Source organism: Zootermopsis nevadensis, unplaced genomic scaffold (assembly GCF_977971745.1).
Source record: "Zootermopsis nevadensis isolate Lab colony 2312 unplaced genomic scaffold, Znev_1.0 Znev_ptg000061l, whole genome shotgun sequence".
NCBI lineage: Eukaryota > Metazoa > Arthropoda > Insecta > Blattodea > Termopsidae > Zootermopsis > Zootermopsis nevadensis.
The window spans coordinates 208090-224034 of record NW_028259192.1 but is presented as its reverse complement, the minus strand read 5'-3'; the positions used below and the strand labels follow the sequence as shown (position 1 = coordinate 224034).

Genomic DNA, 15945 nt, shown 5'->3' with positions numbered 1-15945 from the left:
CCATTACAAACACACATGTTGGTGGCCATCCAGCCTAAGTACAGTGAGGGAAGGGAAGCGAAAGCACATAAAGTGTACTCCCCCCCCTTGCCCTTTCCATCCCCCCCCCCCCCCTATTATGACATAGCCTAGGTTCACACATATTTTCTCACAGAAATTGACCAGTTGCTCAATTTCTGTGAGACTACACATGCACAAGATCCAAGGACTCAGTCATCTTCATGAGTGACTAAGCTGTTTTTGTTCAAGACTGCACAAAATTTTGGGGAAAAAGACAGTACACATGTGTGCATGCACACATAAATGCATGCCCTCACATTCACACAAACACAATAAATACTACAGCATGAGTGCACAGAATAGCAAAAGTAATTCCACACACACACAGGAAAGAAGGCCAAATACAGGCTAGAAAATAATCAAAGAAAATCTGTTGCATGTTCAATCTGGACAAAATTATCACAAGCATTTTTAAACATGAAAATAAATGTGTGGCAATTCATTATTCAACAGTTTTGGAAAGTGGTCTACATTGGCTGACCACCTTTAAAACAAATGGATCACTTTGCAATTAAGAGGAGATTTTTAGCACATTCACAATGAAAAGTTGCAAATATGCACAGTTACATGTCTGTCCACTGTCTGCATGTAACGACTCAAGATCTGTTGAAGAGATTTTAAAAGAATATTTACTAATCGTATTTATGTTAAAACAGGATAACAATGGCTTCACTTTATACAACAGGCACTTTACAAAAAAGCCCAGATGGGTTTCTGCATGCATCTCATTGTAACTTGTTAAATATTTATCAACATGAAAAATGTTTCAAACAAATATTGAAGATGAAACTGAAAGACAGTTTCTGCCCAACGCACTTCTTCAGCAAGTCTTAAGGTTTTAAACAAAAGGGACTTTTATGCTGTGTCACCTCTAACTTAGAAACTAATAAAGTAATTTTGATAAAATGTTATATTGGAGGCCCTGGCTCACTGACAGCATCAAAAGTTAGAATTCACAAACTGAAAATCTAGGGGCAATAAGAGAACAAATATGCCAGATTTATTACACTATTCATATATATGTCACAACTTTTTAAGTATCTGAAATAGCTCAGGTAACAATGTGGCAGTCTATGGGTTGGATCAAGGTTCTTCCTCGGAAATGCAAATATCTTTCTTTTAGCCACAACATTCAGACTAGCAATCTTAAACTGAGACATCCTGATGTGTGACATGACACATCAATTACTATTTCTGTCTTCACAACAAATTTAATGTATATTAATTATGTGTTAACTGTGGTCACATTTAACATGTAATTAGTATACAATAAGATTCATTGTGTGGATGGAAATACCCACCCAGCCTTCTATCTAACAACTAACAATACAGAATGTCTAGAAAGTCACTCATGGATTTTATGATGCTATGTTTTTTCATAACCATTGTGCATAATTAAAAAGAGAGATTAAAACAGTAAAATAATGCTTAATTAAAAGAGTTATCAGAAAGTCCACGTGTACTCTTTTGTGAAATGCCAGATGTTTAGCTGACAGCCCATACACTCCACAGGATCTCTGGAGCTGCTACTTCGACAGTTGCAGTGATACGTCGAATTCATTCAAGCCCATCACTGGCCCAGCGCATTCATACCCCAGAAGTGACCGGGAGTCTCGTCCACAGGCAGAGCTCAGAACGCATATCATTACTCCCATCACAATACTACGGCAATGAGGTGGTACTCCATCTTGCTGAACAAGTCAACATTGTCTTCTTTCAACCGAGGAATAGTCAAGATAAATTGTGGCCTCAGCAAAGAAAAATACTCCTATAACTTTGTAATAAAGTAGGCCACAACACACAATAATAAATAGTCAAGCAGAACCAGAGTTCACAGCTCCATGTCAAGACATTCAACATGCACAATAGCAACTTCTTTAAAACAAATACAAATGGGAAAACATGGATATGAATAGGAAAACATTTCATACACTGATGATACCGATTTAAATTAAAACTACAAGATGGCAACGCGCTAAATAATGTAATAAAATGGCAAAATGGAACAAAAGAAGGTAACCATAATACAGATTTCCATTCATATTTTAGACAGGTTATATGTCTCTGAAGATGCCTGCAATATATTTCTAGTTTGCTTCATATGTTAACAACAATATATAAATTGCTCAGAAAAGGTAGTCAAATAAGAAGAGTCTGAAGAGAACTATTTTAATGACATACCTACAGAATTGAGAATAATTCAACATTCTGGCCATGGCACAAAAGTCATCTTACAGATGTGCAGGTTTGAAATGATCCATCATTTAAAATGGTCTATTTATTGGCAGGAAGTCTGCTGATATTGGTGCAAAAATATAAGTGGAACATGGAAGGACGTGAACAAAATTGTTTATACTATGGAGTTACACTGGCGAGAAATGTTGAAAATGGATGGAAAGAAATCTGTCACAATTATGACTTATGAATGTTTCACATTACATGTAATACAACCTTCATATATAACACTCAAAAAATATCCATAACAGATGATAAAACAAGTAAATTGACCAAGTTCAGTACTTGTTACAGCCTCAGCCAACACAACTGCTTTTATTCTGCGGTCAAAGGTACAACAGAGATGAAGGAATGAACCTGCCACAGGAGGCCACAGTGTGAGAGAAAGAAATTAAAAGGGTACCAGGGGCTAAAATTCTTGTCTACAACCTCAAAATACATTGTAACTGAGGATCACGTTTTTCTTGGCTGTGACAATGAAATGTCTTAGAGCTGATTACCAGTGTTTGGGAAGAATGTATCACTTCCATCTTCTGATCAGATACATACATTCCTCTGAAATGTTAGCCACCTACAAGACTATATGTCATCACAACAAAATATATTACAACCCACTGATCATCACAGAAAAACCCTCAAATCTCACACAATGGTTGAGATTTCACATTCTCATGGAAGTATGAAAATAACAGTCTTCTGGGATGTTGCGTGGTGTAGCCTGGCAAAAGTTTACAGACTTTTCAAAGGTGCCTGCTGTCGCCATCATCAGGAGGGATGATGGAGGCAGCAAGAACCTCTGAGACGTCAGAAACTTATACTAAACTACAAGATGCACCATCCCACTGATGTAAACAGTTACGCAACATAAAAACATGATATACTGCATTATTTACAGTTTTCTATGGCAACAAAGCTGTATTTTCCTTGTGTCACATGCCCTGAGTAAAACTCTGTACATGCTAGACAGGAGAATGGAGAGGCTTCTAGGAAACCATGTAACAACAAAATACAGATCTAGATGCTGATAAATAAAAACAGAACCAATGAGCTTGAAATAACAAAACAAAAATATTTAAAACTGTTATAAAGACTACTTTTAAGAAGAGTCAGCAACCTTGAATCAACCTGCTCCATGATGAGAATGGCAATGTTCACAAATATACCTATAATACTTCGGATGGGCAGAAAATATTACATCAATGAGTTATTAAATGTACATAGGATTAATGATATTAGGAGGGCTTAAATGTATATAGTTGAGCACAGTAATGTTGAGGTTAAAATGTATACTAAAAAATTCAAATACTAGGTTATTTCCAGCAGAATTTATCCAAGCACAGGAAAACATTACATTCTGAGGCAAAAAATAATTGTCATTCTATTTGGAATAAGGAAGACTTAGCATGGTAATGGAAAGAATCTATTCTCAAACATGTTTATAAAACGGACAAATAAAGCTGTTCAATAATTATTAAAGAACATATCACTCCTACCAACTTCACACAAAACCTGACATGCCATTTTTCTGTCAACGTTAACTGCTTAACATACATAAAATTACTAGGGATTATCAGTACAGACTGTGACATAATACATCAACTACTGATCAGATATTTTACAATCAACAGACATTTGTTACAGTTTCATCCTACAAACTACAATCAGAATGTACAGAAAACATTCCATCACTTTCAATTTACAGAATATATATCTTTACCTTCCAATAGTTCATGTTACACTGTGGTCTTCTGAATGCCATGCAGTCTTGTAGGTAGTTAAAATGTTTTGGATGCATGTATCCGATCATCAGAGAAGTCGCAAATATCGAGCTGCATCCCAGCAACATGAACAGGGAAGACGGCTTCTCCCCCAAGTACATTATGTAAATATATCCTGAAGGAATTAAAGCAAGCTCTCCCCAAGGATGTGGCACACACTTTCACTTGGTGCTCATCTTCTTGATCTTCATAAAGGCCTCCCACGAAAATTGTTCATCCCATTCCTCGAAAAGGGATCTTTCCCCTGTGAACATTCCTTCTTCCATCCCCATTCCCACTGGCTGCTGCTTCATTTCATCCTCATACCCTCTCCCACTTATCCCCACAGACTGCCTTACTCATTCTTACACTACTTACTGTCATTTTACATCCCTTAACCCACTGGCCCTTGTTTGGCCCTCCTCACAAAGTGTCCCTTTTCAGGAGACGCTGTCTTCAGCGCCATTCAATTGCCCTTCCCTTCCTTCTCACTCCCATTACCTGTTTTTCTCTTATATGACGACTCACTCCATCCCTGAAGATGGAGGCAATACATTCTTCACAAAGGCTGGCAGCCACCTACAATAATACACAGCAGCACAATCCAGAAGACCACATCAATATATGTATGGCCATGAGACCCTCAAATCTCAAATATAATGTCACACTTGTTACTTGTATTGGAAAACATTAGTAAGTAGTTACATGAAACTATGTTTGTACTTTTCAGCAATAACTTCGGAAATGCAACACATGCCTAAATATCTTGGTCAGTTCATAATCAGGATGACAGAGCTACAAAAATTATCTAGACAGACAACTCCATGTAAAAGAAATTTTAACCCCAAGACCACTACACTATTTTTCTCACTAGGATTACAAAGGATAGTGGAGGAAGTTTATGAACTGATGAACTGTGACCCCAGTATTTAAACCTTCATATGATCAACAACAGTCAAGTCCAATATAATTCATATGGGGATATCAGGCAGTTCCAAATTACAGGAAATTAACTCTCTACATGCAACTATTTCTAAGACATTATATTACTGTACTACTCAGCACCATTTTCTGTGATTTATCTAGTGCTACATCACTACTAAGACTCAACATAATTTGTCATTTTACTCTGGGCAGTCTCACACGTACAAAACAAAATAAAGTGAAACACTTGAAAACACGAGACTGCACTCCTCCTTTAAACACTGCGTTTACAATTACTTGTAAAATATTTAGGAAAAATTCTCTCAGATATATTCAGGATATTGTTACTACAAGGCATAAGTTTACCAATGTTTCAGAGGTCCTTCCACCAAGGAGTAATTTGTTTCAGTGTAATGCGGTTTAACACTACTTTGAGTCCAAAGAGCCAATTTCCATTCATTCTGTAGTTGTAAAGCCACACTGCACTCTATTATGTAAGTTCCACAAGGATGAAAAGCTAATTCTGTCAGTTAAGTCCACTTCTCTACAAAACCTTACAATATCGACATGCAGGTCATACTGCATTGCATTATCTTACTTATTTAGCTCCAGACCAAACTTGTCACATCTTGTACTTAAAAAAACTTCTCACACACAACAAAAGCACTCAACATACAGACGTTGCAAAGAATGGAACATAACTATCATGCAGGATATACAACCTACATTACAACAGATGACCAACCATCCCCTAAATTCATAAAATAAACGCCTTAAAAAATACTGCTATTCACAATAACAACCAAAAGGAGAGGGAAATGCTGACACCAAAAACTGCAATCAATTTAAAATGTGTACTTACACTGACTTCAGCCTGCCATGGGATTCAGTGTCATGATGGAGGAAAAAGAAAAACAGTGACCACAACTCAACTAACAAAACTGTGCTGTTACGTTACTGCAGGTTCTAATATTTCCTATTATTGGAACAAAATAAATACAGGAGTAGTTACTTCCCGTGACAACAAGTCGTGTCTTACCGCAGTAGCATCACTGTGTTTCAATACAGTGAGTATTTATGTAACTTACTTCCCAATATTTTAGCAGCCACTAAAGACAAATAAATGACATAACTAATTCCAAGGAGAAGAGTCCTTCTTGAAAGCTAATCAACACTCAGCTAGTCAAGAACAGTCCAAAAGCAACTGAAATACATAATATTCAAGTACATCTCCTAAGTACTAATTAAGTTTATCACAATATGGGACTGAACTAATGCTGCAATTTAATGATCCCTGGCAACACCAACGTCTGATGCATCAAGCCCCAGCTTGTGCTGCTGTCAGATCTTCACTTCAACTCCAATGTCAAAGCAAGTAGCTGAAAACTCGTAACAGCCAAAGTGCAAACAAGTATGTACAGACGTGGTGTCTAGTGGCTCACAAACAGAGCAACTGGCAACACACCTCATAAACATGGGACTTCGAGTCAATGCTGCCAGCAGTAAGTGCTAATTTGAAGGATCACCAAATTGTGGCACAACCCTAAGTTTAAAAACATAATGGGGCAGGGAAATATTTATTATTCTTTTGAAGTGGACATCAGCTGTCCTTTACAAGCAAATGTCCCACCCACATTCAGTCCATAATTTGCTGCATGTGTGAGAATAAATGTGCTGATAGATACAATGCACAAAAAAGTTACACCAACAAATATATACCATCCATATTATTGGCTTGTTCTAAATGCCACAAATCAAATACAGCAGTGTTCAATAAGGTCTTCTTCAGTGATCAACTATGTAAGTACGGAGTTACAAGAATATAAAGGGTAATTATGCCACTCAACATATCAAACCAGATGATAGAGACAATCCAAAATGGTGGACTCCACACTTACACAGCTTATAGACGAAGATGACTTCACTGCATTCAGTTATCATGAACGCTTCAAATATCGTCACATAGAACTGATTGTTTATTGTCTTTGTTATTCAAAATAACAAACAATAATCCACACCATTTTTCAGTTTTGCTCCCTGATAAGCCACTAACTTTATAGAGACTTCAAGCTCTGTATGCAAACCTAAGCACTTGTTTTGTTTCCAAAATTACACAATAAAAGAAGCTAATGTTAACAGACATCTTTGCCACAGTGTATATTAAAAGGCGGATATCAGACAGAAGTGTTGCCAGTACCTGTTTTGTTGTGATATTAGTCATTTCAGATTCAGCCACCAGCCTGAGCAGATCATCTGAACACGTGCATTATTAAAATAGTTTAGACTGATTTACACTATCAGTATACTCATGCTCAGCTCAAGGTAAACTAATGGTCAATATTTTAGGTGCACCATTCACACTGAACGCTCTACAGCATACATTAGTCCAGTTTATCTTACTTTTAAAATGTTCAAAGAATTACACAAAAAATTACGTTTGTAATAGCATCCCTTTTGGAAGAAGACAAGACTGATGACAGAAGACGTAAAACACAAAAATGAACGTAGGTTTACACATGACAAAATAGAAGTAGCATTTCTCACACTCTCAGAGAAGTTAACTGAAAATAAATCAAAATGTTTTCAATGCACTTTAGGGCTGCAAAGAATTAGATCTTGAAGGTTTTTAAACTTTTATAATTTTTATTCAACACACTATTCAAAATGACTTTTTTGCATCTGAAATTGTTAAAAGCACTTGTCTACAAAATCCTATACTGAATGGCAAGAATGTTGTTTCTATCTCACTAGATGAAGTAGGGTAGTCCAGTTAAAACATATTAAGATGGGTGGCCTGCAGTAAAATGCTATTCATACAAAGTTTTACACATTAATCAATCGACATCTGTATCTGAATCACAGAACAAGCAGATACATGCAGCTTATTTTCAGTGTTATGTACAAAGAACGTGCAAAGAAACAAAACTAAGAAATTAGAAAGAAAGAAAAACTGATTAGTTTAAAAAAAGACTAAGAATGAATAATAAAACCTTATACATCCTTATTATTATTATTCCAAGTACCATCTTTATAACAAAGAATATGGCCCCCCTTTTGTGCTGCAGAGCTTCTAGGTCAGGGGTCAGCAAATGGTAGATCAGTAAGTACACGGTGTGACTCGTTAATAGCCAAAACAAACAAACCAGCCTGTATTTATGTGCTGATTCATCCCACTAACAAACAAGTGTGTGATGCACTATGAACAATACAGGGAAGTATTTCAGATTGTTCAAAAAAAGCAGGCTGTGGCCAGAAACAAGGCAGTCAGTCAGAGGTGGGTGTTCGTGGTTGCTTCAGATGGTGTTAATGCCATTAGATTAGGGTCAATAGTCTTGAAATGACACATTCAGTGATTACAAACTGTTGTTAGTGGTACACCTTACAACTTTTCATGTGTGGAACATGTTAACTGTACTGATGCTTGCGCGAGATATTTATGAATGATTTAAAAAATATGAATAAAAAAGAAAGATAAACAAAACAGTTTAAAAAGTAAATGACATGTCACTATCTGTTGAAACTGCTACAGACAGAACCACTAGGATGGCCACACATATTAGTGACATTAAAGCAGCACAGTATATTCTATGCACACAATGTGTCATATGACATATGATGGCGAACGTAATAGATTTAGTCAAGCAGAGCATTAGTAATTTTGCTGGTTTCTTCAGGTAGTTGACAGTCAACACCGAGAAAATTAGCAGTTTTAACTGCTTTCTGAAATTATATAAATATACATAAGTTAAGGTGGCAATGTCACATTTCATTATTTTACCACAAAATTACAAGTACATCTAGCTTAATTCATACTAGTGTTCTGAGTCAACTATGTACCAATGGCAAGACGGTACTACTGCCAGTGGTTATTAATGAATGGACAAATCCAGTTATTCAATAGTTTGTATCATCTCATTTCACTGTCTGATTATGTCATACTGTTGTCCAATTGTTTTATTTGGTTTCTCATGACTAAATGATGCAAATGAATGGAACCCAAAATATTTCACATTTGTGTGGGTAACCAGCAACATAGGCAAGGTGACGGTAAAGTGGCTATTTGTTAACAGAGATTCAAAAGGTTCATACACTTCTGCAGCGACCAGACACACAAAAGTGGACTCAAATTTAAAGTTAAAATAAATTTTTTTCATTTGGAACTGCCCCTTAATTGCACCCACAACCAATCACACTCAATAAATTATGTTTATTTTTTTGCTGAAGAACTTTTATTCTTTGCTTATATGCACCCTGTGGTACAGAATTCACGTTTGAGAGTCAATCTTCCACAACCAATTGATATTAAACAACAGACTTATTTTTCAATTCCCTGCTACCAACCACTTGCTGGAAAAGAAAGGCTGCAAGTACCTAGCATTCTTTCCCTCATATGGCGCATGCAATGAAGACAGGCACTGTCAATTACATAAGAAGTTGTGGTTTACCAGTTAATATTAGACTTAGATTTGTTGTTACGAAAAACGATACAAGCCTTGCACCCATGGAGAAAAAAATTTGAGGTCCTACACAAACATCACATGTTATAACAATTCTATCCAGCAATGTAATAGCCAAGTCATCAGTTATAATTGCAATCAGTATATCTCGATAAGTTGTCGCCACCTTGACGAAGGAGATTATGGACTATATTACCGCCACACTACAGTATGCAGAGGCCATGTTTGTTACAAACTTCACACTAACATGTTTTAAGTATGAATTTCCACAATTATTAATCTATCATAAAAATATTTCACTTGTCAATACAGTGAATTGTCAGTAAGATAAATATGTTGTTTCCGCACTATAGGGTACATACAAACGTAATTAAAATTACAGATGTTTCAATGGTGGTATGAAATAACCATAATTACTTGCCCTTTGATGCTGGGGAGATTTTATTTTCTTTTCCAGATGCTTAATTGCCAATAATGACTTTTTTGTATGACATTTTTCCATACAATGCAAGCTTTTGTTACAATGGACTTCTGTATGCAAACCAGTACAGACTATGATGATGTAAACTCCATCTCTGACATAAACTGGGGGGGGGGGGGGGGGGGGGGGGGGGGGGGTTAATACAGCTCTCTAAAATGTTACAAAAGACAGATCTTCACCATGAAAAAGCTGCTGACCCCTGCTCCAGGCTAAGCAGTCTTGTGTGCCAACACATTATACCAACAGTCTGCAGGCTTGAACACACACACTGAGTCAGACAAACATTTAGAATGAAAGAAGACAGACACACAGCTGTGGCCATGTCTGCTTACCTTGAATCTCATTACATCTTCCATTTTTGCAGTTTTTCCATCACTAACACAACTCTGGAAGAAACTTGGTGCAACTGAAACACCTAACGCTTCTGACGTCATTCCTGTTCGACCCCTTTCAGCATTCATTGCAATCACTCGGAATGTCCCAAAAAGGAGCACCAACAATCGCTGAGTGTAAGTCGGTAATGATGTAATTAACCTGGGAAAAGAAGGCAGTTCTCAGTTTGTTACATTGTGGCTTTTTATCAAAGTTCTTTTGAGTTTATGTTTTATAAGAATCTATATACAGAATTCTGTAAGGTTATAAAAATTGTGAGTGAACAGAAGCATCTATGTGGGTGCACAACCGCTCTTTCAAACCTAACATTGTCCTGATGGGGGTGGGGGCAGGTGTAGAATTTTGCAATCAAACTGACAATAGCTACAAAATTACTCCTTTAGGCTATTTCTTTAACCACTGTACCTGTAACGGATTTGGAGGCCATAAAATGTCATATTTTAAGTCTGCATTTATTTTATTTCTTTATTCACATTAAAGAAGAAGAGGAATGCAACTGATTTCTCAATATGTTACGACCGATCCCGTTAACACCTTTTCGGAATGTTTCATTGTCATTCTGACCACTAGCTTTCACATTCTTACAGAAAAATGGTTGTATGTTTGTTATATTCTTCTATGGTGACAGAGTCCCCCACAAAGCTGTGTATGCAAAATTGGAAAATTCTACTTTGTTATGGGCAACCCCAAGCATAGGAAATGATAAAGACATAATTAGTTGCCCATCAGTCTTGAAAAAGTGCAGATCAAAGCACACATTCAAACGCAATGGAAGGCAAACCTTGAGCTTCAAAATGCTACACATCATCTGTTCCATAAAGACAAAACTGAGGAAGCAGAAGATGAGTAACCAACCACACTCCTCTCACTATCAAATATAAAGGAAAAAGAATAAAAATAAATACAAAAACTTGAAAAATAAATTTTATGGCCTTCACATTTATTTATTTGTAGTGTTCTGTCTGATGACAGGTCCATATATCATGAACAGGATCCTTCCAACCTCTTCAGGTTGTCAGGGACCTGCTCATACATATATACATTCTTGGCAGAGATGATCAGAAGTGGTTTGCCATTGCCTTCTTCTGTGTGTGAGTGGAGTAATTGTTGGGATGCCACGGAGGAAAACTCTGTGTTGCCTAGACCACGGCCTTGCCCAACACAAGTTATAAATTTGAGCACCACCGGGAATTGAACCCGGGACCCCAGGCTTACAAGGCTAGTGTTCTGACCGCTAGACCACCGCGGGGCCTTCACATAACTAGTGATAATAAAAGCATACTTGAGAACCAAACCTGGTTCACTTTCACTGTAGGCATACACACTATGACGGCAAGAGCTATGACTGCAAACTAAAAGGAGGACTTTTACTTCCCCTTGTTAGGTAAGTTTATATTTTGATTATCAGGGTCTATCTGATAAGTAGCTCTTGAACCACCTGATGTAAAATGAAGTTTGTCCAAAATTATTAAGCTTACATAATAGAAGAGTTTGAGGAACTTTACCAAATTCCTGCCCAAGGCCAAAATAAACAGTCAAACTGTCCCTGTGAACAAACAGACAGTAAGACATCATCAAGGTAAGTTACTAAATTAGTTACTGTACAATCTGACTTAGCAAAACCATCCTGATTTGGACGTAGTTTAGATTTAAAGTTAGAGCAAAGGTGATCACATATAATACCTCAAAACCTTTTGAAGAAATTACTTAGGGTAACTTGTGTGGACTTATTTTTATGGGTTCACTGTTCTGGAACCATCAGAGTCCACTTGACCTGGAAATTCCTTATGTTGCAAGCCGGCTGATACAATGTCCCTGCAGGATTTAACTCCTGACACAGCAGAAGATTCTAATGTAAGGTTCTGGTGGATGAACAAAACGTTGAACTTCGCACTTCTCAGTTACAACAATTATGTTATGTCAAGGTAAGCAAATTCTAACCTATGTATCTGGTCACGCTGCTCCTCAGTACACGGCAAGTCAATAACTGCAAATAACCTCTGTTCCCCGTCTCGGCCAAAGATTCCACCAGGAAGCTTACGCAGGAATTTTTTGAGCACAGATGCGATAGTGTAGACAGAGAAATTATCCATGTTAACAAGACGGCCTGCCTGCAGGAAATGGACTAGCTTCTTCATGTTGCCCTGATGACCAGGTGCTCGGAACACATCCTTTTTGAATGGTGCTTCTTTGTTGAGCTTCAGAATCAAAACCTAATCACAATTTAAAACAATGTATGTGAAATGCAAGCACTTCTAGGAGAACAAGCTGCGTGAATCACATGTCCTTCCTAATCAGACCACAATCTTTTAATATTTTTGGTCCACACTGGTTATGAACATCACTCTGTCTCTGTACCTTCACTCTTAGACCAAGCAAGTTGAATGTCCCTATGATCAGACTGCACTGTCCTTGTGTACATTTTATCATAGATACAAAAGATTTCGATTACATGTACTTTTATCTTTGTACACAACATGCTGAACATTAGCACAAAAGCATTTGAAGGACATCAAGTTCTCCTGTGCAGAGCGAGCTATAAAGTAACATAGCACTCTGTTCTGAGAGTGAACAGTGTTAACAACACTCACTGTTTTCAGAGGCAGGCATACCAGATATGGTCAGTGGATCCTCCTCTGACTTCCTGGCCAAAATATTAAGTGTCAACACACCACTGTTTCTTTGCAATACACAACTTTATTTTCCACTTTGGTCGCTATTATTCCAAAAGTCTCGTAAAAGGAACATACCTTCATGTCTCTGCAGTAGCTCAGTTGGAAGTGTGTGTGCCAAGTTACTGGCAATCTGAGTTTGATTTCTGAGTATGCTCTCTTTTCTTCTTCAATCACCATGTCTGTGATGACTTTGGAGGTCATATTTTTTTAAGTTTTTTTATTTCTTTATTATCATTCTTCCTATACTGAAATTCAAGAACAAGAGAACTGCAGTTGATTTCTCAACATGTTATGACGAAAATCAAGTCATTACTACATAATACTTTTTGAAGTTGCCCCACTGTCAATCTGACCACTAACTTCCTCATTCTTCGAGCTGTCCACATCATAGACACACGCACAACCAACTGAGCTAGTGTTGAACTCAAAGACGCCTCCTTTTATTAGACTTACAAATTACGGTAATGGGGAAGCAAAATTGTGTATCATGACCAGAAGGACATAAGTCTAATATTTTGGTCAGGAAGTCAGAGGAGGGTCTACTGCCATACTGCAAAACCAGAGCCAATTCAAAGGGTAATAAATGAACAAGTCTCCTTGTTATCATTGCTTCAATTGGCTCAAAAGTGTCCAGGAAGCTTGTCACTTTCACTGGGTATTCATCTCTCTCTCAAATAACAGAACCATGGGGAAAAAAAACCTGTGCTCAACTCAGTTTTAAATCACATAATGCTAGTTCCATAAATTGGTGGTTGAAGGTGCCATCTTTCCAGTCTTGTAGACATATTTAATGTGTGTACATTGTTCTGCACTCTTTTACACTTAAACAGAGATGGACAAAAATACCCTTAACTTCAAATGCTTACAACATATGAAATGACCTGTAAATATGCTTGGACATCCAGCAGCAGGCTGATCAGAATTTGTATGTTTTAGTGCAGTTTCATCTTCTTTTTTTTGTAACTAAATTTTTTGTACTGATTAAAATTAGCCACTGAGTTTATTAAGAAAGTAAATTAAAAAATTATACTATGGTTCTCATAAAAACCCTAAAAACATATACAAATATTTTCTGAGGGTGAAAAGAGGACAAGAACATTTATACATCAGAAGGGAGGTTAAGAATCACTGCCCTAAATAAACTATTCTGTCTACACATCTTCTCCACCCACCCATTTACTACATCATGCTCTGAGAATATCCTATTAGAATTACAGAACCGGTACTGCAGTGTGGTCATCTCATAAGAATAACAAGAGGCCACATGTACAATCTACACCAATCTGCAAACGCCACAAGAATTAATAAAATAAATCATATCTTTTCTGTTAAATATGCTATGGTTCAGTCAAGCACACAAAGTTCTGTGTATGTGTGTGTGTTTATACACATACAAAAGCAACATTGGTGAAATCAAATTATACTCGTCTTTTAGTGCTCCTCCTCATGGACTAAACAATTACATATTGAGTAATGAGATCATTATTTTCTATAAAATATCTATGGAAAGCTTGTTGTTTGTAACAGAATAAATCTGTTGCCCACATATTATCATTTACTTGTTCTACAAGACAAACTGAATCACTTACCAACAGCGGACCGGGAATGTCACTCTTGCAGACCTCATCCAAGGGAACACCAAATTTCACTCTGAAAGTGAGTACATTCCCAAATATTAAACAAACATCTGGCAGGTACAAACACAAGTTAGAGTGTAAAACTGTTTTTTGTATCTTCACTATCAGTAGCCTAAATGTCTCAGGTTCTGATTGCAAAAATTACTGTTACTTCATTGTGTTTTGTGGACATTTATGTTACCAAAATGTCTGGATTACTTAGAAACAGTTTTGAAGAACTTAAGCACATTGCAAACAGCGTACTCATTCTGATTTCCAAATATTAAGAGTTCAGTTACACTGTACTATAACATGGAGAAAAGTAATCAAAACAGAAAATCACCTTGGTTATTTCATATGGAATAACTCCAATGCAAAAGTATAAATGGAACAGATGAAACAATCTAATTGCGTGTAAATGGTTACACCATCGTCTTACTTTTCCAACCGCCGAGGATATGGAACTGAGGGATGGCCGCACGATGTGACCACGTTGCTGAAAGTGGCAGCTCTACGGTGCATCCTCTCGGCCCAACTGGTCATCCTACAGCAACAGCAACAAACCACCCGACCCCCCACCACGATGACAACTATACGCCTGAAATATACGTACTTGGCTAATGACAGCTCTCAAATGTTTGAGGAATTGCCATTGAATTGCAAAAACAACACACTGCAAGCTCGCAATGTAATCACTTAACGTGAGAGTCAGGCAGGTCCTATCATAATCTGTTCTAACCTTAAATATTTTTAAACTTTGCCAGCTGAACAACATCAACATTGGCCCAAACGTTGATTATTAAAAAGCTGAACAATAACATACGTAGAAGTACAGCATGTTACATACCTCCAATATTCATTTCTAAATTCGATTTAGAACAATTATACATATTATGTTCATGTTCTAATCAACTAAATGTTATAATTCTAAACAAATAAGGTCACAAAATCATCTCAGTTTAGTAAATAACCACACCTCTCTCTTCATATTTCAAATGAAAATCAATATGGCTTCCGATGTTACTGCAACTAGTGGTAACTTTGCCAACAAACGATAAACAAATGACATGCACCACAGATGTGATTGACTTCAGAATAGTGGGCCATAACAGAAATCATGGGTCAATAGCACCAACATTGTTATAGTCTATGGTCCTTGCACTATCCGCTTCGATAGATTTCCTATTTACGTTGGGGCTAACGGTTGTTCATACAGTGACAGATATTGTGCTTCTACGAAGTACGTCTGACTTAGTCAATTGTCAAAACTGGAATTCACGTTCTTGGGCATTTTTTAATTACTCGAATCAGTCAATGTGCTTTCTGAGTTTCAATGCAACAGTTTAG

The 15945-nt window shown here is 37.0% G+C and overlaps 1 protein-coding gene across 6 annotated transcripts in view; it reads right to left on the bottom strand.

Annotated features, from left to right (window-relative positions):
- The window catches only part of RhoGAP71E (Rho GTPase activating protein at 71E), a 44067-nt gene extending 28403 nt beyond the window's left edge, over nucleotides 1-15664 (bottom strand). Inside the window, exons 1-5 of one of the 6 annotated variants that reach the window (XM_087340462.1) lie at nucleotides 15575-15664; nucleotides 15038-15196; nucleotides 14572-14632; nucleotides 12249-12520; nucleotides 10247-10448 (exon numbers count right to left, since the gene is read on the bottom strand). In XM_087340462.1, coding sequence (XP_087196588.1) covers nucleotides 10247-10448; nucleotides 12249-12520; nucleotides 14572-14632; nucleotides 15038-15141 — 639 coding nt within the window. In that variant the 5' untranslated portion in view covers nucleotides 15142-15196; nucleotides 15575-15664. Of the gene's footprint in view, nucleotides 1-10246; nucleotides 10449-12248; nucleotides 12521-13057; nucleotides 13228-14571; nucleotides 14633-14941; nucleotides 15197-15445 lie in introns of those variants that run through there. The other 5 variants (XM_087340466.1, XM_022057362.2, XM_087340464.1 and 2 more) reach the window with 5 other exon arrangements.
- Between the last annotated feature and the right edge of the window lie 281 nt (nucleotides 15665-15945).